This window comes from Microcaecilia unicolor, chromosome 2 (genome assembly GCF_901765095.1).
Source record: "Microcaecilia unicolor chromosome 2, aMicUni1.1, whole genome shotgun sequence".
Taxonomy (NCBI): domain Eukaryota; kingdom Metazoa; phylum Chordata; class Amphibia; order Gymnophiona; family Siphonopidae; genus Microcaecilia; species Microcaecilia unicolor.
In genome coordinates, this window is record NC_044032.1 from 387,306,992 (window position 1) to 387,333,778 (window position 26,787).

The 26,787-nt window shown below is 48.5% G+C and overlaps 1 protein-coding gene across 2 annotated transcripts in view; it reads right to left on the reverse strand.

Moving 5' to 3' along the window:
• Window positions 1-26,787, reverse strand: part of KLHL8 (kelch like family member 8) — a 113,926-nt gene that overhangs the window by 41,358 nt on the left and 45,781 nt on the right. For both annotated transcript variants that reach the window (XM_030190567.1, XM_030190566.1), the window contains exon 5: window positions 3,915-4,058. In XM_030190567.1, the coding sequence (XP_030046427.1) occupies window positions 3,915-4,058 (144 nt within the window). The remainder of the gene's footprint in view (window positions 1-3,914; window positions 4,059-26,787) is intronic.

A 26,787-nucleotide genomic window follows, 5' to 3' on the forward strand; every position in this document is an offset into this window, starting at 1 on the left:
TCATTGACAATGCATCACAGACATTTAAGAGACATGACAGAGGAAATAGATTATGTAGCTCTGGCCCAGGCGTGGACGGAGGAACTACAAATGACCTTAACGCCTCAAATACTACAGGAATACATTTATTCGACGCAAAAATCATCAAAGATGGTCCAATATTGTGAAATGGAATACAAATTTGCATTAAGAACTTACATTCCACCAAGGAGAGCCTTCCATATGGGCATATCTCCAGATGGAGCATGCCCAAAGTGCGGGACGCAGGGCGCGACACTAGGGCACATGTTCTGGACTTGCTCGAAAATACAAAGATTTTGGACCAGAGTAATACAAATGACATCCAGTATGTGGGGCGCCACATGGAAGAAAGGGCCGCTGTTGCTGTTCGGAAGGCCAAGGATAGTTCAACCAACTACAGCAGGCTTCAAGGGATTTACTTGTAGAGCTGTACTGGCAGCGAAAAAACTTATTCTCACAGAGTGGATTACAAACAAAGAACCGACTCTGCAGAAGTGGCGTGAGTTGTTAATGGATTACATGAAATTCGAAAAGAGATTAGCAGATTATAGAGGAGAACGGAGATTCACAGACAAAGACTTTTATAGACTATGGACCCCATTTTGGCAATCAATACCCCCAGGGGGTAGAGGACATATTTTAAATATGTGAGAAATGGTCAATGTTACAATCAAGCAGAATAGTCTTTATTTAAAAGGGACGAGGGTGGGAGATGGGAGGAGGGGAGGGGGGATGGAGATGGGGATAGAGAGGGTGGAAGGGGGGGGTAAGATTCAAAGAGTTAAATTTAAAGTTTGTGACTACACAGAATATTGTACTAAGGCTGGGAAGGGGTAAATTTCCCTAACCAGACCTGTGTATAACTTAGAGAATAGATTTGCATTGGAGAGAGAGAAGATTTTTGTTAAATGTTTTATTGTAACCATATGCAAAATAATAAACAAATTTTGAAATAAATAAAATCTGCTATGGTGCCTTATCGAAAAGGGTATTAATTTCTTTGGTGGTGAAGAACTTTATATACACCACATAGCCCGACGCAACCTCTTTATGGGCAAAACACAGCCTGTGTTGGGCATTGTATTGGTTTGAATTTCTTCAATAAAGATTTGTTTGTATCTACTACTGATCTGCTTTGTTTCCACATTGGATTTTGTGGACTGGCTGTCCTATTGTTTCTAAGGGCAATCCCATCCAGCTCAACTTGGACCAGAAAGTTCATTATCTCTGGGTGAGGAGAATCCAACTTGTGAGACTGGGATGTTACGGGGGCATAGCATCCTCAATGACTACGGCCATTCATTCTGTCCTCCTTCCAACTCTCTAGGCTTGAGGGCAGCTTCTTCTCCCTCAGTCTAGTACGCTTGAACGCTTGAGGCACAGATTAAGCATCAAGGAAGCCTTATGCTACCTCCAGAGCACTCTCTAATGTCAGTTTAGGATACTGGTGTACTCACTGCCTCATGGGTGGACTCAAGTCATCTAAGAATTGTTCCAGGAGAACCAATCCAATTGGCTATCTACATCCTTGTCTTCACTTCTGGTTGTAACTATTTCCAAGCAACCTCCTTAATTCTGTAAAAGCAGCGTCGGGGACTCTCTTTAGGATGCAGAATTCCCTTCCAGAACTGCTACCAATACGCTTCTGGGATACATCCTGCCTCCTAGAAGACACCTTGGCTGCTACCGGTTAAGAGGTTCCTTAAATGATTCATGTTGTTTCTGGCCACGCAGTTATTCAAGCAGTTTTGTCAGTTCACTAAGAAATAGCTTGGATTATCCTTGAGGGTCATCTTAGGCAAAACAGGGATTGGTAGGTTCACTTGGACACCTGAACCAGAGGGCTCTGTTGTAGCTGAAAAGATTATTTCAAAGCTTGCAGCTGTTTGTATTGCACCTGAACAATTTGCTGTTGCAGCTCCACTAGGGCTTGGAGTAACCTTTACATTCTGGCTTACACCAGTGTACACTCGGAACACAACAAAAATAATCCTGCCTGTCCCCTCTAGGGTAGGGTTAATCCCTCTATCCCAAGTTCCTGGTTCTCTGCTGAACTAAGGGCCCAACAGAGATGGAGATTAGTGAATTTGCCTTTTTATACACTGGGGAAGTGAAAACCCCACCTCTGCCACAATATTATTATTATTAGCATTTGTATAGCGCTACCAGACGCATGCAGCGCTGAACACCTGACACAGAGAGACAATATGCGTTACCATGAGCCGAGGAGCCTTTCAAATACAAACAGACCATGGGTTAACAGTAGAAAAGAAAAACCTTTAGCAATGTGATTCAAACAGAAAAAAATATATATATACAAGAACCTGCTCTTCTAATAGGCTGTTAGCTAAAAATATTGCACCTAAAGTTGCTTGGGAGTTCAATAGCAAACTACAAAAAGGGTCTGGTTGCTAACAGACCAAATAAGCATTCCAGCATGCACAGAGTTGCAAATTAAAAGGCTTTCCTATCTCATGGCAACTCTTCAGCATAATCCTAGGATCTGCTTCTTCCTGCTATAGGCCTCCACGACTTGTCTCCCTTCTGGGGTTTTATCTGTATGACTGAACCACCGCTTTCCTATACGCTCCATCACAAGTGGTAAAGTAGCATCAGATTGACAGCTGAAGGCTCCTAAAACTGGTGAAGATATGCTGTGCAAGTTAAGTAGCCAAGGCCTAGGTTCAAAAGGCTAAGAATCCCTGGTCTACTAAAAAAAAACAAAAAAAAAACAAAACTACTTTTCCCCTAGTGGCCAAGAGTCTAGCTGTTTGATTTTTCTGAAGTCAGACTACCATTGTTCTCAGCTCCACCCTCCCACTATGGCCAAAAACCTATCAAGTTTATCTACATACCTAAAGAGCTAGACAATACTTGCTTCTTCTAATCAAGCACTTGGTTGTTTCACCTGAGGCTAACAACTGGAGATGTGTATTACAGATCCTTACCCATATTAAAGTTGAATAACTGTGAAGATTTTTTTTTAACCTCAACTGAGCCTCACTTAAAGGGTTAGGGTTTGTAACTCATCCTCAGTGGTTAGTGAAACCCTCCAATAAGGAAGCACCCAGGAGAAGCCAAAGACCTGGATACACCCAACACCCAGATCCCATTCAAATCACAATACTATGGTTTGTGATATGTTAAATATGAACTGGCAAATGTGGTGAAGGTTTTTTGATCCAGCTTCTTAGGCTCTTTTGGGCTTCCAATTCAAATCAGAACCAAGGCTGGGGTTTGACATCATGAGTCTCTCAATTCATAGCAACCATTTTATATCCCTTTCAAATTTACTTTAGTCCAGTCACTGACGATCCTTACCCAAGAATCATTCATCAGGGCTTCTTACAGAACCCTGCAATCACAGATCCTAAATCAAGCTACCAGGGGTAACCACTGCACAATGACTGGCTGCGTCACTGTAGGAGCTACAAACGCTGGCTGCACCAACATCTCCTGCCCAGAAGCCTGGGCCAAACCAGAGAATGGAAGATTGGAACCAGGAATCAAAACCAGATCCCCTTCACATGGCAATGAACAGCCGCTGGATTGGTCCCTAGTGATTTTGTTATTTTTCAAGTCAAAACTTCAGGTTTCAATAAAATTGAGCCTCTGCTGACTTTACGGTATAAAAAATAATTGCAAGGCTCCTTTAAAAAAAGCTTGATAGTGAAATTTATGGAAATGCATCATTGTAGATGCACAAAGTATGCCTATTTAAAAGCAAAACAGATGCTCAACAGACTTTGAAAAGACATGTTTTTTTATACTTTTTGTTAATTTAGCATTTTATTAATGGAAAAAATTCATCTATTGGTATAATATCAAACAATTAATTTATAGTTCTGGTAAACATGTGCTCAGAAGAAAGGTCACTTTATTTTGATACTAACCTCCTACAGATATTACACCCACATGCCGTCTCCTGCTGTTCATCTCAGGACCAAAAAACCAAGTGTTTTTGCTAATGGAGTAACATTCAATACTGCGAAAAGGATCACCTGATCCACCACGGCCTCCGACACAAAACAGCACACCTGAAGGAAGTGACACAGCAAAAAGAAAATTACATACTTAGTTTTTTTGGGATTTTTTTGGAAATTGATTAAAAAACACACACACACACACACACACACACACACAAAAACAGGCAACACCAACAGAATCCATTTTGACAATATGGATCTTACAAAGACTACTGGCTCATCACAAGAGCTGACAGACCACCATATGACCCTTTCACAAAAGAATGCTAAACAGATAGAAAGTGAATTAGCACATAAATTAGCAAATTGTAAATTTCATGCTAGTGTGGTAATGGTTACATGGCCTTACCATGTACTAACTGCATACATTAGAGAGCTGCAAGGGACCGGGATTTGCGGGAATCCCGCAGAAGCCGCAGGATTCCCGCGGGGATGGAAGCAGTTCCTGTGGGGTTTTCGCAGGGATGGAAGCAGTTCTGTGGGGTCCCTGTGGAAGTGTAAGATGCACCAGCCTCTCATCTACCGAGTACCAAGTTCTTTAAGTGCTGTCTCCTCCTCCTCCTCTTCTTCCTTGCTTTGACAGCACAAATGTGGAAAGTCTTCCAATACGGAGGTGGTAGAGACACAAATCATGACGGAATTCAAAAAGGCATGGGATGAACACAGAGGATTTCTAATTAGAAAATGGAAGTTATAAGAAATCTAACCTTAAATGGCTGCATGTGTGTGGATGTGTCAAGTGACGCTTAGATGGCGACTCTGGCCGATATCAGGAGACCTGTACAGTTTGTGTCTCATATATGGCAAACTGGTTTAGGATGGGCTGGAAAGGACTTAGCAACTTCAATGGCTGGAACATAAGGACAGTGCTGGACAGGATTTTATGGTCTGTCCCACAAATGAGAAGACGAATAGACTGGAGTGGGCTTCAACAGCAACTCCAGCAGTTGGAACATAAGGATAGGACCAGATAGACTTCTATGGTCTATGTTCCAGAAACACGAAAGACCATAATCAAGTATATAATATCACACTCGTTGATTTAATCATGAATTGATTGTGATTATTGGGCAGACTGGCTGAACCGTTCAGGTCTTTATTTGAAGTCACTTACTATGTTACAATGAATCCTCTTTGCTCCTGGGCTGATGTGCAGACCTCAGCTCTGACACAGGCATGAGCATTGGATGTCACCTGACCTACTGGCGCATGCATATGGTGACCTCTCAGCACACAGTGTCAGTAAATCAGAGACAAATCTTACTTGTGCACACCAGAATGTTCCAAGTTTCAACTTCCATTCCTTCCTGCTGTGGCTCAAATCCAGAGAGAGACTGAGGGAGCTGACCGGAATTTTCTTCTATGTACCATTAAATTCTTGCGGGGATGGGTGGGGATCGGTTAAATTCCTGCAGGAATGGGTTGGGATGGGTAAGATTTCTGTCCCCATGCAACTCTCTAATATATAGTCTGCTATGGGGTGGGAAATGGCAGGGAATGGGTATGGACTACACACTGCAGTTAAGTTAGCACATCACTTACCACGTACTGTTACTTGTTCAGATTAACACAGATGCACTTACTGCCTTCCTAAATAGAAGATGGTATTGCATAATAACTAAGTAAATAAGTAAATATAACTATTTGCTGTACTTAAGTAAAAGTTGTTACTTTTACTTATAAAGCGGTACAGGAAAAATTTGTTACTTTTACCAAAATAATAATTTTACCAATTTTTACTATATGTAGAGAATGTAGTAAGGTAAAATTATGTATAATCATACCTGATAATTTTCTTTCCATTAATCATAGCTGATCAATCCATAGACTGGTGGGTTGTGTCCATCTACCAGCAGGTGGAGATAGAGAGCAAACTTTTGCCTCCCTATATGTGGTCATGTGCTGCCGGAAACTCCTCAGTATGTCGATATCAAAGCTCCATCCGCAGGACTCAGCACTTAGAGAATTACACCCACGAAGGGACACTCTGCCCAGCTCACCACCGCCGAAACGGGGGAGGGGAATTAACCCAGCTCATCCCCACACAAGTGGGGGAGGGGAATCCGTCCAGCTCATCCCCGCGGAGCGGGGGAGGGACACCACACCCGCCGATGCGGGGGGATCTGGCTTATCCTGCAACCGCAACCGCGGGAGGAGCTGACTGACCCGAACACCGCCGAAGCGGGAGGGGTACAAAACTGCCCTACAGCCGCACGAAGCGGGAGGGAGTGCCGGCAGAATTTTAAGTCTCAATCCAGCCCCGGAAAACGGAGAGGAGAGGAATGCAGCAGCTCACTGTAACACAAACTCGTCTTAACTCTTGAAGAATCCAAGTGAAAAAACTTGAACACGAAGTCTTTCTGAAGTAACTGAAGACTAAACTTGAACCTGAAATGCAACCAGAATAAAACAATACAGATATCTGGGAGGGGCTATGGATTGATCAGCTATGATTAATGGAAAGAAAATTATCAGGTATGATTATACATAATTTTACCTTCCATATCATCAAGCTGATCAATCCATAGACTGGTGGGATGTACCGAAGCAGTACTCACCCAGGGCGGGACATAGAAATCCCTGACCGCAACACTGAAGCTCCAAACCGGGCCTCCGCCCGAGCAGCCACAGTCAAGCGGTAATGCTTGGAGAATGTATGGGCCGAAGCCCAAGTTGCCGCCTTGCATATCTCTTCCAAGGAGACGGAACCGGCCTCTGCCATCGAGGCCGCCTGAGCTCTTGTGGAGTGAGCCTTCAGCTGGATAGGCGGCACCTTCCCTGCGGCCACATAAGCCGCTGCAATGGCTTCCTTGACCCATCTTGCCACTGTAGGCTTAGCAGCCTGCAGACCCCTACGAGGACCTGCAAACAGGACAAACAGATGATCCGATTTCCGGAAATCATTGGTCACTTCCAAGTATCTGATGATGACTCGTCTCACATCCAGATATTTAAGAGCAGAGTACTCCTCTGGGTAGTCCTCCCTACGAAAGGAAGGGAGACAGAGCTGCTGATTCACATGGAAGCGAGAAACAATCTTGGGCAGAAAGGAAGGCACTGTGCGAATAGTCACTCCTGCCTCAGTGAACTGCAGAAAAGGCTCTCGACATGAGAGCGCCTGGAGCTCGGAAACTCTTCTGGCTGAAGTGATAGCCACCAAAAGACTGCTTTCAACGTCAGGTCTTTCAGAGATGCCCTCGACAAGGGTTCAAACGGCGGCTTCTGCAATGCTCTTAGCACCAGGTTGAGATTCCACGCAGGCACCACTGAGTGCAGAGGAGGGCGCAGGTGATTAACTCCCTTGAGAAAGCGCACCACATCTGGCTGGGAAGCCAGGGAAGCACCCTTCAGGCGGCCCCTGAAGCAAACCAGAGCCGCTACCTGGACCTTAAGGGAACTGAGCGACAGGCCTTTGTCCAGACCTTCTTGCAGGAACGCCAACACTGAAGAAATTGGAGCAGTGAAGGGAGAAAGTGAGCCTGCTTCACACCACGCTGCAAAGATACGCCAAACCCTGGCGTAAGCCGTAGAAGTAGAGCGTTTCCTCGCTCTCAGCATAGTGGCGATGACCTTGTCTGAGAAGCCCTTCTTCCTCAGACGCTGCCGCTCAATAGCCAGGCCGTAAGACCAAAGGGGGAGGGATCCTCCATCACCACGGGACCCTGATGTAACAGGCCCTGCTCCACTGGCAGCCGCAGAGGATCGTCGATTGAGAGCCTGATCAAGTCCGCATACCAGGGACGTCTGGGCCAATCCGGACCCACCAGGATTATCCCGCCGGGATGTCTTGCCACCCGGTCTAGGACCCTGCCCAACATGGGCCAGGGTGGGAACACATAGAGAAGCTCTTGTGTCGGCCATTGTTGGAGAAGAGCATCTACTCCCAGGGATCGAGGGTCCCGTCCTCTGCTGAAGAAGCGCGGCACTTGGCAATTGGCCGATGACGCCATCAGATCTAGGCTCGGCTGGCCCCAGCGCTTCGTGATGTCCAAGAACGCCTGAGCAGATAGCTGCCACTCTCCGGGCTCCAAGGTATGGCGACTGAGAAAGTCCGCCTTGACATTCATGACTCCGGCAATGTGGGCCGCTGACAGCTGTTCCAGGTTCGCTTCCGCCCACTGGCATAGACTCATAGCCTCCTTGGCTAGAGGGGCGCTCTTGGTACCTCCCTGGCGGTTGACATAGGCCACAGCCGTGGCATTGTCCGACAGTACCCGTACAGGCTTCAGCACCAGTACCGGGATGAACTCCAAAAGCGCCAACCGAATGGCTCTGAGTTCCAGGAGGTTGATAGACCACTTCGCCTCTGCAGGAGACCAGAGCCCCTGCGCTGTCCTTCCCAAGCAGTGGGCTCCCCAGCCCGACAATGAGGCGTCCGTCGTGACGACAATCCACTCTGGGGTCACCAGAGGCATTCCTGCAGACAACTTGTCTGCCTGCATCCACCAGCTCAGCGCCTTGCGCACTGCTGGATCCAAGGGAAGACGCACCGCATAATCCTCCGACATCGGAGTCCAGCGCTGCAGCAGAGAGTGTTGTAGTGGTCTCATATGAGCCCTGGCCCAGGGCACTACTTCCATCGTGGCCGTCATAGAGCCCAACAGCTGCACATAGTCCCAAGCCCGAAGAGGAGAGGCTACCAGGAACTGGTCCACCTGAGCCTGAAGTTTGACAATCCGATTGTCTGGCAGGAACACTCTGCCCACTTGGGTGTCGAATCGAACTCCCAGATACTCCAGGGACTGAGTCGGGCGCAGCTGGCTCTTCTCCCAGTTGATGATCCATCCCAGGGAGCTCAAAAGAGCAACTACCCGGTCCACAGCTTTGCCGCACTCTGCATAAGAGGGGGCTCGGATCAACCAGTCGTCCAGATAAGGATGGACTTGTACTCCTTCCTTTCGCAGGAAGGCCGCTATGACCACCATTACTTTGGAAAAGGTCCGCGGAGCAGTAGCCAACCCGAACGGGAGGGCTCTGAACTGGAAGTGTCGGCCCAGGACTGCAAAACGCAGAAAGCGTTGATGAGGAGGCCAGATGGGAATATGCAGGTACGCTTCCTTGATGTCCAAGGAAGCCAGGTACTCCCCTGCCTTCACCGCCGCTATAACAGAGCGGAGAGTCTCCATGCGAAAGTGCCGCACTTTCAAGGCCCGATTGACCCCTTTGAGGTCGAGGATAGGCCGGACAGAACCTCCTTTCTTTGGTACCACAAAGTAAATGGAGTAACGCCCCTTGCCAAGCTGACTTTCTGGCACCGGAACGACCGCACCCAGGCGGATCAGATTGTCCAAAGTCTGCTGCACCGCCACAGCTTTGACCGGAGACTTGCAGGGAGAGAGTACAAACCCGTCTCTTAAGGGTCGGCAGAACTCTAGCTTGTAGCCGTCTCTGATGACTTCCAGCACCCAAGCGTCTGAAGTTATTGTGGTCCACTCGCCCAGAAACGAGGACAGCCGTCCTCCAATCTGCACTGGGGCGTGGACCAAGACCCCGTCATTGGGTACGAGACCCTGGGGGAGGACCGGAGGGAGCACCTCCGGGACGGCGGTCTCTGCGAAAGGAACGCTGCTTGGGGGAGAAATGCCTCTTAAAGGAAGAGGGGGCAGAAGAACCCGACCTGCCCGGGCGGTACCGACGGGCTTCCTGAAACCGTCCTCTGGAGGTACCGGGACGAGCACTAGCCCGAGCCCTGACCTCTGGTAACTTCTTGCCCTTAGATGTGCCGAGATCGGTCACGATTTTGTCCAGCTCGACCCCAAAGAGCAGCTTGCCTTTAAAAGGCAACCTAGCCAGGCGGGATTTAGAGGCGTGGTCAGCAGACCAATGTTTCAGCCAAAGCCACCGCCGCGCAGAGACTGTCTGAGCCATGCCTTTAGCTGAGGCTCTCAAGACATCATACAGCAAGTCTGCCACATAGGCTAAGCCCGATTCCAGGGCTGGCCAATCATCCCTCAAGGAAAGATCCGAGGGGGAAGCCCGCTGCACCATAGTCAGGCACGCCCTGGCCACATAGGAGCCGCAAACTGAGGCCTGCAAACTTAAAGCAGCCGCCTCAAAGGACGACCTTAAGGCCGCCTCCAATCTCCTGTCTTGGGCGTCCTTTAGGGCCGTGCCACCTTCCACCGGCAATGCCGTTTTCTTAGTCACCGCAGTGATTAAGAATCCACGGTAGGCCACAGATAGGCCTCACGTTCACTCGCAGCCAAAGGATAGAGGCGGGACATAGCCCTAGCCACTTTAAGGCTCGCTTCTGGGACATCCCATTGAGCCGAAATTAAGGTGTGCATGGCATCATGCACGTGGAAGGTTCTAGGCGGGCGCTTCGTCCCCAGCATAATGGCAGAGCCAACAGGGGCTGAGGGAGAGACGTCCTCCGGAGAGGAAATCTTCAAAGTGTCCATGGCCTGTAACAACAGGTTGGGCAAATCCTCTGGGCGAAAAAGCCGCGCTGCAGAGGGGTCATCCGCTCCATCCGAGCGGGGATCCGTCTCCTCCAAGGAATCCGCAAAGGACCGTTGGGAGACCTCAGACACGCTGCCCTCATCTACATCGGAGGAGACAAATTCCTCCAAGGCCTGGGAATCAACCCGAGGGCGTTTACCTCTGGGAATCTCAACCTCTTTACCAGACGAGGGAGCGGGGGCAGCGTTGTGCATGAGGAAGGCCTGATGCAGCAGCAAAACAAACTCGGGGGAGAAACCCCCCAGACTGTGCACTTCCGCAGCCTGGGCAACAGCCCTAGGCGCACTCTCAACCGGCGCTCGCAACAGCGGGGGAGAGGCCTGCTGCGCATCCAAAATGGCGTCCGGCGCGAAACTCCGCGAAGGAGCCGCGCGGGAAGAACGGCTCTTAACTTTAGCCGCTTCTGTGCCGTCGCCCAAATTAAGGGCGTTCATGGCATTAATGTCTCCAACCTCAAGGGCGGCCCAAGAAGAAGCCGTCCGAGCCGCGTGGCCGGCCAAAATGGCGGAGGCGAGGAGCGGGGGATGGGCGTTTATGGCGGGAAAAACCGCCACGCCGGAGGAAGGACCGGGACATTCATCGGTCACGAAACTGCCACCCAACAAGGGCGAATCAGGCTTTAAGACCCCCGCATCCCCTCTAGAAGCGCTCAAGCGACCCGGGGAGCGACCCTTTGCGCCCTCGCCCTCCGACGCCATGTGCCACGAGGAGAAGAATCGGGGAACCCCCGCCCGCTATAAAAAGGTAAAATTACCTGCTGTCCGCTCCGAGTTGTAACGACCTGGTGTCCCAGTGAGTAGCTGCAATAGACGCTTAAATAAACGTCGAAATAAACGCCTTTAAAGACGTTTAAAAATTTTTTTTTTTTTTTTTTTTTTTTTTTTTTTAACGGAGCCAGCGGGAGGGGGGAGAAAAGGAGGGACCTGGCACCACCAGGTTTGCACTTGCTCAAAAGAGCCCTCAACCCCAGGCACTCAACAAAACCTAAAAATTAGGCTTGGAGGCCTAGCCAGAGCTGCTGCTGCTGTGTGTGACCACCACCTGCTGAGATAGAGAACATACTGAGGAGTTTCCGGCAGCACATGACCACATATAGGGAGGCAAAAGTTTGCTCTCTATCTCCACCTGCTGGTAGATGGACACAACCCACCAGTCTATGGATTGATCAGCTTGATGATATGGAAAAGCAGTTAGCTTAGTGGGGTTTAAAAAAAGGTTTCGATTGCTTCCTAATAGAAAAGTCCATAAGCCATTATTAAAATGGACTTAGGAAAATCCACTGCTTATTTTTAGGATAAGCAGCATAAAATGTACTGTTTTGGGATCTTGCCAGGTAATTGTGACCTGGATTGGCCACTGTTGGAAACAGGACGTTGGCTTGATGGACCTTCGGTCTGTCCCAGAATGGCAATACTTATATACTTATGCTTGCAGTTAAAAGTAAAAGTGGTAGAGAGACCTAAATAATGATTCCTCAGTAATCCAAATGAAAACAGCAAAACCTGGAACAGGGTTTTGCAATTGCAAACCTTGTCACACAAACAGTGGATAATCTCATCTTGGTGTTCAGGGAATACAGCCTATGAGAACAGTAGAGTTGCCTGTGCTTGTTGAACTGGTTATTAGTCTCCAGCCAAACAGAAACAGTGATGAGTTCAGTCACTTTGAAGTGAAGATGAAGCTGGAGCTGTTTGCAATTCTTGATGAACAGACATATGTCTCTATCACAACAAACCATAGGACATCCCATGGAAAATTTTAAATTGGCATGACAGGCCACTGGATTGATTGTCTGCTTGTCTGGCCTTAAGACTGACGCTTCCATACATTTGACTTTCTTGCATCAGTTCTTGAAAGAAAATTCAGAGTTTGCCATCAGACGAAAAATAGTTAGGACTACAGGCAACGATTTCAACTTTGTGCAAGCCTTCTCTGTAACTGGACAGCATGACAATGACGACAAAGATGAAGATGCAAGTGATGAATTAGCACTACTACTAATGCAGATGATAATATAACAACGATGATAAAGCACTCTTTGCTATAAGGAAGTGATTCAGACAGAGATTCCTTTGATCAATATCTGCAGATCCAGTTAAAAGGCATCAGTAATATTGCAGCCTGGCCTGATTTGAAAGAAAATTTCTTTTTAAAAATCAGACTGAACAATCCACTTCCCGCTAGTGCAGTTGTTGAACACCTTTTTAGCCCACTCACATGAGTCACAGTCATTTTCAAAATTTAGTAAACTTAGTAAATTTAAACTTTTAGTAGAAGTGAAGTAGATTGAATTGTAGAGCAACAAAATTGTTACGGTACTTGTGCTCTTTACTCAAAAAGTATGATATTTGGCAGTAAAGCGAAGATACCTACCTGTAGCAGGTATTCTCCAAGGACAGCAGGCTTCATATTCTCATAAGTGGGTGACGCTGATGGTCCAGCATTTTGCCAAAGCTAAAGAGAGTGCTTTGTGGAGTGCAAGTTGCACTCCACTGCGCATGTGCGAGTGCCTTCCCACCCATCATGTCAACACGGTCTCCTTAGTTTAATACTAAAGCAAAAAATAAAGTAAAAATAACCAAGTCTCCTTCAAGGGGAGGTGGGAGGGATTGTGAGAATATGAAGCCTGCTGTCCTCAGAGAATACCTGCTACAGGTAAGTATCTTTGCTTTCTCAGAGGACAAGCAGGCTTCTATCTTCTCACAAGTGGGGAATCCCTAGCATCCAGGCTCACCAAAAACAACAAACATTGGTGAACTGGGCCTCACAATGGTGAGGACGTAACACAGATTAACCTGAAACTATATACAATTTGACAGAATAAAATGGGCCTAGAAAGGTGGAGTTGGATTCTACACCCCAAACAGATTCTATAATATTGTCAGTCCGAACTGTCACTTTGTGTATCTTGCTCAAGGCAATAGTGTGATCTGAAGACCACGTTGCAGCCTTGCAAATTTCCTCAACGGAGTCTGACCTCAAGTGAGCTACTGATGTAGCCATGGGTCTGAAATTATGAGCCATGACATGACCCTCCACGGCCAGCCCAGCCTGCTCATAAGTAAAGGAAATACAATCTGCCAGCCAAATTGATATGATGCGTTTCCTGATGGTGACCCCCTTCCTGTTGGGATCAAAAGAAACAAAAAGCTGGGCAGACTGCGAGACCTTGCTCTCTTGCAATCCAAGGTATGCAAGCTGCTTTCACCAGGATGGGCACGAGGTCGGGGAAACAACATTAGCAAGACAACTGACTGGATCAGAAGGAACTCAGACACCACCTTCGGCAGGAAATTATGGTGCATGCGGAGGACTACTCTGTTGTGATGACATTTAGTATAAATTGCATCCATTACCAAGGCCTGAAGCTCACTGACTCTACGAGCTGAAATAACAGTCTCCAAGAAAATGAACTTCCAGGTCAAGTACTTCAGATGGCAGGAATTCAGTGGCTCAAAAGGAGCTTTCAACAGCTGGGTGAGAATGACGTTGAGATCTCATGACACTGGTGGAGGTTTGACAGGGGGCTTTGACAAAAGCAAACCTCTCATGAAGCGAACTAAAGGCAGTCCAGAGATAGGCTTACCTTCCACACGTTGATAAGCACTAATTGCACTAAGGTGAGACCAGACTGATAAGTATAGAAGGTATTCAAAAAGGGTCTACCTAGGGCAAGTATGGGGATCCAAGGCCTTGTTCTCACACCAGACGGCAAACCTCCTCCATTTAAAAGAGTAACACCTCTTAGTAGAATCTTTCCTGGAAGCCATCAAGACACAGGAGACACTTTCCAAGAGACCTAAAGGAGCAAATTCTAGGCTCTCAATATCCAAGCTCTGAGAACCAGAGATTGGAGGTTGGGATGTAGAAGTGACCATTCATTCTGAGTAATGAGGGTCAGAAAACATCCTAATCTCCACGGTTCTTCAGAGGATAACTTTAGAAGAAGAGCAAACCAAATTTGCTGTGGTCAGTATGGAACGATCAGAATCATGGTTCTACAGTCTTGCTCGAGTTTCAACAAAGTTTTTCCTACTAGATGTATGGGAGGATACGCACACAGAAGACCTGTCCCCCAATTGAGAAGGAAGGCATCTGATGCTAATCTGTCATGGGCCTGAAGCCTGGAACACAACTGAGGGACCTTGTGGTTGAGCTAAGTGGCAAAGAGATCCATCAAGGGGGTGCCCCACACTCGGAAGATCTTGCGGGCTATGCCCATATTGAGAGACCACTCATGTGGTTGTATTATTCTGCTCAGCCTGTCGACCAGAGTATTGTTTGTGCCCGCCAGATAAGTGGCTCGAAGGAACATGCTGTGTAGGTGAGCCCAATGCCACATCCGGACGGCCCCCTGCTTGCTGGTGTAATATATTGCAACCTGATTGTCTGTTTGGATGGGAACAATTTGGTGAGATAACAGATTTCTGAAAGCCTTTAAACCATTCCAGAACGCCCGAAGCTCCTGGAGAATGATCTCAAGATTAGTTTCCTGGGTGAACCAAGCACCTTGAATGTGAAGCCCATCTATATGAGCTTCCCATCTCAGGAGAGATGCATCCATCATCAGCACTTTTTGTGGATGAGGAATTTGAAATGGAAGTCCCAGAGTCAAACTGGATCAAACTGTCCACCACTGAAGAGAGCATACAAGCTCTCTGGGAATACTTGGATGACATCTTCTAGACTCCCCGTAGCTTGATACCACTGAGGAGCCAGGGTCCATTGAGCTGATCTGATGTGAAGCCATGTCATGGGTGTAACGTACACTGTGGAAGCCATGTGGCCCAACAACCTCAACATCTACCGAGCAGCGACCTGCTGAGAGGCACGAACCTTGGATGCTTGTGTTTCCGGGAGGTAGGTTCAAACCCTGTGTGTGTCGAGCAGGGCTCCTATGAACTCCAATCTTTGGACAGGGTGGAGATGGGACTTGGGGTAGTTTAAAACAAATCCTAGTTCGAGCACCTGAATAGTCATCCGCATGGACTCCCGAGCACTATCCTATGAGGTGCTCTTCAACAGCCAGTCATCGAGATACAGGAACACATGGATTCCCAGTCTGCATAGCGATGCTACAACTACCGCTAGAAATGGGACTTGGGGTAGTTTAAAACGAATCCTAGTTCGAGCACCTGAATAGTCATCCGCATGGACTCCCGAGCACTGTCCTATGAGGTGCTCTTCAACAGCCAGTCATCGAGATACAGGAACACATGGACTCCCGGTCTGCATAACGATGCTACAACTACCGCTAGACATTTGGTGAAGACCCTGGGAGCTGATGCAAAGCCATAGGGCAACATGCGATACTGAACGCAATGTGTTCCCAGCCAAAATCAAAGATACTTCCGGTGGGCTAGAAGTATCGGGATGCGAGTATATGCATCCTTTAAGTCCAGAGAGCATAGCCAATCATTTTTCTGAATCATTGGCAGAAGGGTGCCCAGGAAACCATCCTGAACTTGTCTCAGACTAGGTATTTGTTCAGGGCCCTTAGGTCTAAAAAGAGACGCATCCCCCATCTTCTTCAGCACAAGGAAGTACCTGGAATAGAATCCCTGCCCTTCTTCCCCTGGTAGAACGGGTTCGACCACATGGACCTTTACAAGGGTTTAGAGTTCCTCTGCAAGTACCTAGCCATGCTGACAGCTGCATGAATGAGCTCTCGGTGGGCAATTTGAAGGTTTGCGATGCCAACTGAGGGCACATCCAAGCGAGACTACTTAAAGAACCCACCGATTGGAGGTTATAAGAGGTCACCCTTTGGTGAAAAAATGTTAGCCTCCTCCCGACCAGTAAGTCGTCCGGAACGGACACTTTTACTGCGGCTATGCTCTGTTGGAGCCAGTCAAAAGCTCGTCCCTTGCATTGCCTGGGGAGCAGCAGGGGCCTTAGGCATACACTGTTTACGTGAACGAGCCCACTGGGACTGAGCCTGAGTAGGCTGGCGAGTCGAAGGATTGTACCCTACGCCTAGAATAGCAGTAGGAACTGCTGCTTGGCTTGCCAAAAATCCTCCTAGCTGAGGAGGTTGATGAAGGCGCCCGGCGGGAGAGAGAAGAGATGGTATCGGTGTGTTTCTTGATTTAGTGAGTGGCCTCCTCAACCTTCTCTCCAGAAAGGTTATCCTCCTGGCAAGGGGCATCCGCCAACCGCTGTTAAACAGAGTGTTCCAAGTCAGAAACACGCAGCCATGAGAGTCTGTGCATTGCTATACTTTGAGCAAAGATCCTGGATACCACATCAAAAGTGTCATAATTGCCCCTGGTCAAGAACTTTCGACACACCTTCTGCTGCTTGACCAACTGGCAAAAGGGCTCAGTGTGCTCTAGAGGGAGTATGTCAACCAAGTCTGACAGCTGTCCCACCGAGTTTTGCAAGTAGACGTTCGTAAAGAGCTGGTAGGATTGTATGGGGGAGATGAGCATTGAAGCCTGGTACATCTTCCTCCCAAAAGAATCAAGGTTTCTAGCTTCTCTGCCTGGGGGCGCCGAGGCATAGTCCCTAGTACTCCTAGTTCTTTTGAGAGTGGACTCCACCACCTGAGGCATAATAAAACCAGGTTCACTGTGGATCCGATACTGGGTGTCAATTTTCTTGGGACCGACAGGGACCGACAAAGGGGATGCCCATTTCCTGATTAGGACTTCCATGGAGAGGTGCAGTCATAGCCTCCTTAGGAGAAGACATATAGTTCAGAACCTTGAGCATCTTGACCCTGGGCTCATCCTCCACTTCCAAAGGAAATGAAATGGCCTCAACCATTTCCTTAACAAAAGATGGAAATGAAAAGCTCTCTGGCAGAGACTGTCTCTTTTCAGGTGGAGGGGAGGGTTCACAGAGAATCCCTTAAAAGACTGATCTGAACAAAAGTATCTGGGATTCTCCTCTGAATCCCATGAGTGCTCCTCCTCTGTGTCGGACAGTATCTTCCTATGGGACTGCTGAGACTGAACCTGCCTCAGTGCCGAGGAACCATATCCTCAAGAGTGGCGTCGAGAAGTTGAGTCCCGCCTCGATTCCGGCGGAGCTTCCTCCACCAACGTTGAGGGAGTGCCGGCTTGGGTGGAAGTTGAGGTCGAACCCAGGTTAAGGGCCAGGTGGGGCCACAATGGGAGGGTAAGGTAGGTGCGAGCACCTCCGATACCGATGCATACAGTTGCATAAGGCCATCTAGCAGCTCAGGGAGAAAGGCCCAGATACGCTCATCGAAGGCCGACACTGGGAAAAGCTGGGGTGCTGGCTGAGGCGCAGGTTGCAGAACTGCTGGGGTTGATGCGGAGTGGGATCTTGGCTGCTTGGAGACGGGTGCATTGCAACCTCCTGTATAGAGGGGAGCGATCTTCCAAGCGCCAACGCTTCTCGGATGCTGAATCCTTCAACACCCTGGCGCTCCCGGTACCATGCGTCGAGGGTGATCGATGATGATGCTTCTTGGCCTTCGCCCGAAGCAATTCACCTAGACTCCTCGGTGCCAATGTAGAATCCTCACGTTGCCACAGGGTTGGGTCTGATGATGGACGGTCCCGGGGGGGGGGGGGGGGGGGGGGGGGCTGCACAGGAAGCCGCGAGACAGGTGGAGAGCCACTCAATCCTTCACTGCTTCCAGTGTCTAAAGGTCTAGAACCAGCCATACTTACCGACGCTCTTGATACCGATGCTTGACGATGACGACGCCTCCGACCTCTATGCTGATGTCGAAGAAGCGGACTTGGCTCCAAAAATCCTCTCTCGCTGTGCCCCTCAGGAAACCTGGGTTCTCTTCTTCATGTGAAGACAAAGAACACAGTTAGCAGGGCTATGGTCAGGCCCAAGACACTGCAGACACCAAGAATGGATGTCTTTTCCCCGAAAGTTCGATTGCACCGGGTACAGCGCTTGAAGTCACTGGGAATCTTCGTGGACAAGGATGGAAAAATTTTGTTGGCTAAATTAAATGACTCGATAGTGCCTGAAAAAGGGGCAAGGCACAGAGAAAAACAAAGAGAGAGAGACCCGACCAAAGTCAGGGCCTTAAAGCGGCCCAATGACGACAGAAAAAAAGTAATAAAAAAATTAAAACCGGGCAAAACAAGTTTAAGGCAATTAAAGGAAGGGTAAAAAGGGCCCAATAAAAGGAGCCAGAGAGAAGATGTAGAAAAATAGCCAGAAGGCACAAAATAGCTCTCAAAAAAAACGGGAGAGTGAGAAGTGGACAAAAAAAAAAAAAAACCAGCACCTTCTCCTCACGCAGAAAAAAAAGAGAAGTGAGGAGACCGCATTCAAGCGATGGGCGGGAAGGCACTCGTGCTCCACAAAGCTCTCTTTAGCTTTGGCAAAATACCTGACCGGCCAACGCAGATCAGCGTCACCCACTTGTGAGAAGAGAGAAGCCTGCTTATCCTTGGAGAACTTTTTTGTACTTTTACTTAAGTACATTTTTTAAATGTGTTTTTTATTATACTTTTACTTACGTTATTTAAATATTTGAAGCGGGGGAGTCGGAGAAACTAAACAAATTCTCTGTAACCTTGGAGGATGTAATGGGTCAGTTCAGCAAGCTGAAGAGTAGTAAATCACCGGGACCTGATGGTATTCATCCCAGAGTATTAATAGAACTAAAAAATGAACTTGCGGAGCTACTGTTAGAAATATGCAATCTGTCCCTAAAATCGAGTGTAATACCGGAAGACTGGAGGGTAGCCAATGTTACTCCGATTTTTAAGAAAGGTTCCAGAGGAGATCCGGGAAATTATAGACCGGTGAGTCTGACGTCGGTGCCGGGCAAGATGGTGGAGGCTATTATTAAGAATAAAATTGCAGAGCATATACAAAAACATGGACTGATGAGACAAAGTCAGCACGGATTTAGTGAAGGGAAGTCTTGCCTCACCAATCTAATGCATTTTTTTGAGGGGGTAAGCAAACATGTGGACAATGGGGAGCCGGTTGATATTGTATATCTGGATTTTCAGAAGGTGTTTGACAAAGTGCCGCACGAAAGACTCCTGAAGAAATTGCAGAGTCATGGAATCGGAGGTAGGGTATTATTATGGATTAAGAACTGGTTGAAAGATAGGAAGCAGAGAGTAGGATTGCGTGGCCAGTATTCTCAGTGGAGGAGGGTAGTTAGTGGGGTCCCGCAGGGGTCTGTGCTGGGTCCGTTGCTTTTTAATGTATTTATAAATGACCTAGAGATGGGAATAACTAGTGAGGTAATTAAATTCGCCGATGACACAAAATTATTCAGGGTCGTCAAGTCGCAGGAGGAATGTGAACGATTACAGGAGGACCTTGCGAGACTGGGAGAATGGGCGTGCAAGTGGCAGATGAAGTTCAATGTTGACAAGTGCAAAGTGATGCATGTGGGTAAGAGGAACCCGAATTATAGCTACGTCTTGCAAGGTTCCGCGTTAGGAGTTACGGATCAAGAAAGGGATCTGGGTGTCGTCGTCGATGATACGCTGAAACCTTCTGCTCAGTGTGCTGCTGCGGCTAGGAAAGCGAATAGAATGTTGGGTGTTATTAAGAAGGGTATGGAGTCCAGGTGTGCGGATGTTATAATGCCGTTGTATCGCTCCATGGTGCGACCGCACCTGGAGTATTGTGTTCAGTACTGGTCTCCGTATCTCAAAAAAGATATAGTAGAATTGGAAAAGGTACAGCGAAGGGCGACGAAAATGATAGTGGGGATGGGACGACTTTCCTATGAAGAGAGGCTGAGAAGGCTAGGGCTTTTCAGCTTGGAGAAGAGACGGCTGAGGGGAGATATGATAGAAGTGTATAAAATAATGAGTGGAATGGATCGGGTGGATGTGAAGCGACTGTTCACGCTATCCAAAAATACTAGGACTAGAGGGCATGAGTTGAAGCTACAGTGTGGTAAATTTAAAACGAATCGGAGAAAATTTTTCTTCACCCAACGTGTAATTAGACTCTGGAATTCATTGCCGGAGAACGTGGTACGGGCGGTTAGCTTGACGGAGTTTAAAAAGGGGTTAGATAGATTCCTAAAGGACAAGTCCATAGACCGCTATTAAATGGACTGGAAAAATTCCTCATTTTTAGGTATAACTTGTCTGGAATGTTTTTACGTTTGGGGAGCGTGCCAGGTGCCCTTGACCTGGATTGGCCACTGTCGGTGACAGGATGCTGGGCTAGATGGACCTTTGGTCTTTCCCAGTATGGCACTACTTATGTACTTATGTACTAATACTTTGAACAACACTGCAGATATTACTGCATCTTAAAATAGGTGATGGTTAAATGCATCCACGCTATTTGCGCTTGCTGCCTTCTATTTAGGAAGCATTAAGTGCATTGGCACTATCTGCAACTGCGCTTACTTGTGGTAAATTCCTTTTTTGTATAGTAACTATATGGGAACATGCTTAGAATGCCTCCAACATTTCATATGCAAGTTCTGAACTTACCATAACATAGTAAATGAAATGATGGAAGAAAGACCTGAACGGTCCATCCAGTCTGCCCAACAAGATGGACTCATTTTACACTCCAGACCAACCATATCTATTCAGTCATGATCAGGACAGACCATAGAAGTCCACCTTGCACCGGTTTTGCTCTCCAAATACCGGCATCGCCACCCAATCTACGCTAACATTCTGTAGATCCATTCCTTCTGAACAGGATTCCTTTGTGTTTATCCCAAGCACGTTTGAATTCCATTACCGTTTTCATCTCCACCACCTCCTGCGGGAGGGCATTCCACGTATCTACCACCGTCTCTGTGAAAAAATACTTCCTTACACTACTCCTGAGTCTGCCCCCCCCTTCAACCTCAATTCAGTAACTTGGTACTTATCGCATGGCAAGTGCAAAACTTTGCTGCACATTAGTAAAAGGGCCTCAATATCAATCATTATAACACTTGATATAATTTCCTTCTGTTTCCTTCTTCATTTAACATCTGAATACCTCACTTTACACAAAATGTACCATTTCCCTCCTCAAGCAATGTATTTTTTAAACATCCAGCCACATCCTTTTGTGACATGGGCTTGATGCAGCTTTCTTTAACCAGTGTTCCAACTGGTTAAAGAAAGCTACATCAAGCCCATGTCACAAAAGGAAAAATTAGATCTTACCTGCTAATTTGCATTCCTTTAGTCCCTCCAGACCGGCCCAAGATTGGATTGATGGGTTATGCACTCCTTCCAGCAGGTGGAGACTGAGAACTTCTGACTCTGGGAGCCAATAAGAACCCTTGTCATGCATCCTAGATTCAGTATTTAACTAACAAAGCAGGAAAGAGAAAGAAGGACCTTCTGTGACACCGAGACTCTGAGCAGCCGCAGAAGCACTGCCAAGAACGTGCGTGAATCAGACCCAGAAATATCTGGTGTCTCATAAATGCAAACACAACTCGCTCTGGGGAAGATGTTTGACTCACCATTTTTTTTTAATCATCGAGAAAATGAAATGCACAGAGCAACTCCGTCCCAGGAAACTGGGACCGAAAGAACAAGGAACACAGAAACAAACTTAAGAAAGCCCTTAACACTCTTCAAAACAAATGCAGGCAACCAAACAAAGAACTGCATGAACGGGAGGGATCTGGGCCGGTCCAGAGGGACTAAAGGAAAGCAAATTAGCAGGTAAGATCTAATTTCTCCTTCCTTAGCGTCCCTCCGGACTGGCCCAGGATTGGACTGATAGGAAGTAACAAAGCAGTACTCTTAAGGGAGGGACCCCAACAACCCCGCCGTGAGGACCCTAGACCCAAAAATTGTGTCTTGGTGACACTGAACGTCAAGCATGTAATGTTTCGAGAACGAATGCAAGGAAGACCAAGTCACCACCTTACAAATGTCTACGGGAGGTACCAAAAACCTCTCAGCCTAAGACGCTGCCTGACCTCTTGTAGAATGGGCCTTTACCCTCTCCAGAACTGGTTTCCCAGCCAAGATGTAAGCAGCTCTATCATCTCTCTAAGCTATCTAGAAATAGTTGGTTTGGAGGCCAAAAGGCCTTTGCGGGGACCCCCAATGAGCAGAAACATATGATCTGAATGCCTGAACTCCTCCGTGATCTTCAGATAATGCTGAAGCGACCACTTGATGTCCAGCTTCCATAACTTATGCTGTTCCTCTGAACCAGAGGAGGAACCCAAAACCGGTAAGGTCACAGACAGAGAGATAAAAACATGAAACTACTTTAGGAAGAAAAGAAGGTACCAGATGCAAAACCACACACTCTGGAGAAAACTCTAAGAAGGCAGACCTACAGGAAAAGGCCTGCAATTCCGAAACCCATCTAGCAGAAGCAATGGCAACCAGAAAAAAAAGAACGTCTTGAAAGTTAAATCCTTAAGAGTACAATAAGATAACGATTCAAACAGAGTTGTAGTGAGAGCTGACAGCACCAATTTGAGATCCCAGGCTGGAAAAATATCCCTGGTCGGTGGACAAAGCAGACCAACTCCTTTCAAAAAACGTGACACATCCAGATGAGAAGCCAGAGACTTACCCTGCACTTTAAGGGAAGCAAGAGCTAAACCCTTATCAAACACTTGCTGTAGAAAATCCAACAGCTCTGCCAAAGAAGCACGTAGAGGGGTAATATCCCGCTCAGACCACCACTCCTCTAATAACCGTCAAGTCCTGATATAATTCAGAGAAGTGGAGCGCCAGCGCAAGTGTAACACGGTGGAAACGACTTGAGAATAGCTCCTCTTCAGCAAGCGCGCTCGTTCAACAGCCAAGCCGTAAGACAAAAATCGAGTTGGGTCTGGATGAAGGTAGGGCCGCCGAGAGGGGGGGGGCAGCGCCGCAGTCCCACCCCCGCCCTCCGTCATCAACAGTCTGCCAGCGGGCCGGGCCACCTGCATTGAAATCAAAGCGCCTCTCACTTCCGTGTGAAAGCGCTGCAGGCATCAGGGCAGCAGATTGCCTCCTTCCCTCCGTGTTCCGCCCTCGTCTGACACAACTTCCGCGAGGGCGGGACACAGGGAGGGAAGGAGGCCCGAAGGGAAGCGACCTGCTGCTCTGCTGCCTGCAGCGCTTTCACACGGAGGTGAGAGGCGCTGTGATTTCAATGCAGGGGGGCCGGCCCGGTGGCGGATGGAGGGGTGCGGCCTTGCCCCGGGCCCGGCCCAGGATGAAGGATCATGCGGCCCTGGATGAAGGATCGGACCTTGAACAAGAAGGCCACCTGGTCTGGAAGGCAAAGCGGCGGGGCTGACCAAGCCGCATGAGATCCGCGTACCACTGTCTGCAAGGCCAATCTGGAGCCACCATGATTACTGGCCCCACATACAACTCTATCTTTTTAATGAGACGGCCCAGGAGAGGCCACGGAGGAAAGGCATCGAGTAGCCCCAGAGGTCACTGTAGAAGTAGAGCATCTATTCCTTCTGCTTTGGGGTTCTTTCTGCGACTGAAGAAGCAAGGCACTTTGGCACTGAGACTTGAGGCAAACAAATCTATTAGAGGAGTCCCCTACTGTTCCACGATAAACTGAAACACTCGCAGGCTGAGAGACCACTCCCCAGGATCGAGACTGTGCCGGCTGACAAAATCCGCTTGGACATTGAGCACTCCCGTCACAAGTGAAGCTGATATTGTGGCAAGATGACGCCCCGCCCAGGCGAAAAGCTTCGCCGATTCCAGTTGCAACTGGTGACTCCTGGTCCCCCCTTGCCGACTGACATAAGCTGCTGCTGTCACGTTGTCGGAAAGAATGTGAACCGCCGCACCTTTCACCGTGGAGTGGAAGGCTGCCAGCACTAGCCAAATCGCCCTGGTCTCCAAGAGATTGATTGAAAGGGAAGCTTCCTGAGGTGTCAAAAGGCCCTGGGCCCACTGTCCTAGGCAATGGGCTCCCCAGCCCTTGAGGCTGGCATCCGTCATTAGCACAAGCCACTGAGGCGGCTCTAATGGCATTCCCTTGGTCATATTGGATATACGTAACCACCAGTAGAGACTGCTGCATTCCTGGGCTATTAAAGGAAGTCTCTTCAGCAGAGAGTCCGTCTGTGGAGACCATCTGGAGAGAAGCGAAGCCTGGAGAGTTCTCATGTGTGCCCGGGCCCATCATTACTGTCATAGATCCCAAAAAGTGAATGATACATACCTGTAGCAGGTGTTCTCCGAGGACAGCAGGCTGATTGTTCTCACGACTGGGTGACGTCCGCGGCAGCCCCCACCAACCGGAACAAAACTTCGCGGGCGGTCCCGCACGCAGGGCACGCCCACCGCGCATGCGCGGCCGTCTTCCCGCCCGTGCGTGACCGTTCCCGCTCAGTTGAATGACAAGCAAAAATGATGAAACGCAACTCCAAAGGGGAGAAGGGAGGGAAGGTGAGAACAATCAGCCTGCTGTCCTCGGAGAACACCTGCTACAGGTATGTATCATTCACTTTCTCCGAGGACAAGCAGGCTGCTTGTTCTCACGACTGGGGTATCCCTAGCTCTCAGGCTCACTCAAAACAAGAACCCAGGTCAATTTAACCTCGCAACGGCAAGGGAACAACAGAAAATTGACCTACGAAGAACAACTAACTGAGAGTGCAGCCTCACCAGAATAATTCGGGTCCTGGAGGGTGGAGTTGGATTTACACCCCAAACAGATTCTGCAGCACCGACTGCCCGAACCGACTGTCGCGTCGGGTATCCTGCTGGAGGCAGTAATGTGATGTGAATGTGTGGACAGATGACCACGTCGCAGCCTTGCAAATCTCTTCAATAGTGGCTCACTTCAAGTGAGCCACCGACGCTGCCATGGCTCTGACACTATTAGCCGTGACATGACCCTCAAGAGCCAGCCCAGCCTGGGCATAAGTGAAGGAAATGCAATCTGCTAGCCAATTGGAGATGGTGCGTTTCCCGACAGCGACCCCTAGCCTGTTAGGGTCGAAAGAAACAAACAATTGGGCGGACTGTCTGTGGGGCTGTGTCCGCTCCAAGTAGAAGGCCAATGCTCTCTTGCAGTCCAATGTGTGCAACTGACGTTCAGCAGGGCGGGTATGCGGTCTGGGAAAGAATGTTGGCAAGACAACTGACTGGTTAAGATGGAACTCCGACACCACCTTCGGCATGAACTTTGGGTGAGTGCGGAGTACTACTCTGTTGTGATGAAATTTGGTATACGGAGCATGAGCTACCAGGGCTTGAAGCTCACTGACCCTACGAGCTGAAGTAACTGCCACCAAGAAAATGACCTTCCAGGTCAAGTACTTCAGATGGCAGGTATTCAGTGGCTCAAAAGGAGGTTTCATCAGCTGGGTGAGGATGACGTTGAGATCCCATGACACTGTAGGAGGCTTGATAGGGGGCTTTGACAAAAGCAGGCCTCTCATGAAGCGAACGACTAAAGGCTCTCCAGAGATGGCTTTACCTTCCACACGATAATGGTAAGCACTAATCGCACTAAGGTGATTCCTTACTGAGTTGGTCTTGAGGCCAGACTCCGATAAGTGCAGAAGGTATTCAAGCAGGTTCTGTGCAGGGCAAGAACGAGGTTCTAGGGCCTTGCTCTCACACCAAACGACAAACCTCCTCCACTTGAAAAAGTAACTCTTTTTAGTGGAATCCTTCCTAGAGGCAAGCAAGACACGGGAGACACCCTCAGACAGACCCAACGCAGCGAAGTCTACGCCCTCAACATCCAGGCCGTGAGAGCCAGAGACTGAAGGTTGGGGTGCAGCAACGCCCCGTCGTTCTGCGAAATGAGAGTCGGAAAACACTCCAATCTCCACGGTTCTTCGGAGGACAACTCCAGAAGAAGAGGGAACCAGATCTGACGGGGCCAAAAGGGCGCTATCAGAATCATGGTGCCGCGGTCTTGCTTGAGCTTCAGTAAGGTCTTCCCCACCAAAGGTATGGCAGGATAAGCATACAGGAGGCCGGTCCCCCAATGAAAGAGAAAGGCATCCGACGCTAGCCTGCCGTGTGTCTGAAGTCTGGAACAGAACAGAGGCAGCTTGTGGTTGGTCTGAGAGGCGTAAAGGTCCACCGAGGGGGTGCCCCACTCTCGGAAGATCTTGCGTACCACTCTGGAATGGAGCGACCACTCGTGCGGTTGCATGACTCTGCTCAGTCTGTCGGCCAGACTGTTGTTTATGCCTGCCAGGTATGTGGCTTGGAGGAGCATGCCGAACTGGCAAGCCCAACGCCACATCCCGACGGCTTCCTAACACAGGGGGCGAGATCCGGTGCCCCCCTGCTTGTTGATGTAATACATTGCAACCTGATTGTCTGTCCGAATTTGGATAATTTGACAGGACAGCCGATCTCTGAAAGCCTTCAATGCGTTCCAGATCGCTCGGAGCTCCAGGAGGTTGATCTGAAGATACTTTTCCTGGAGGGACCACAGT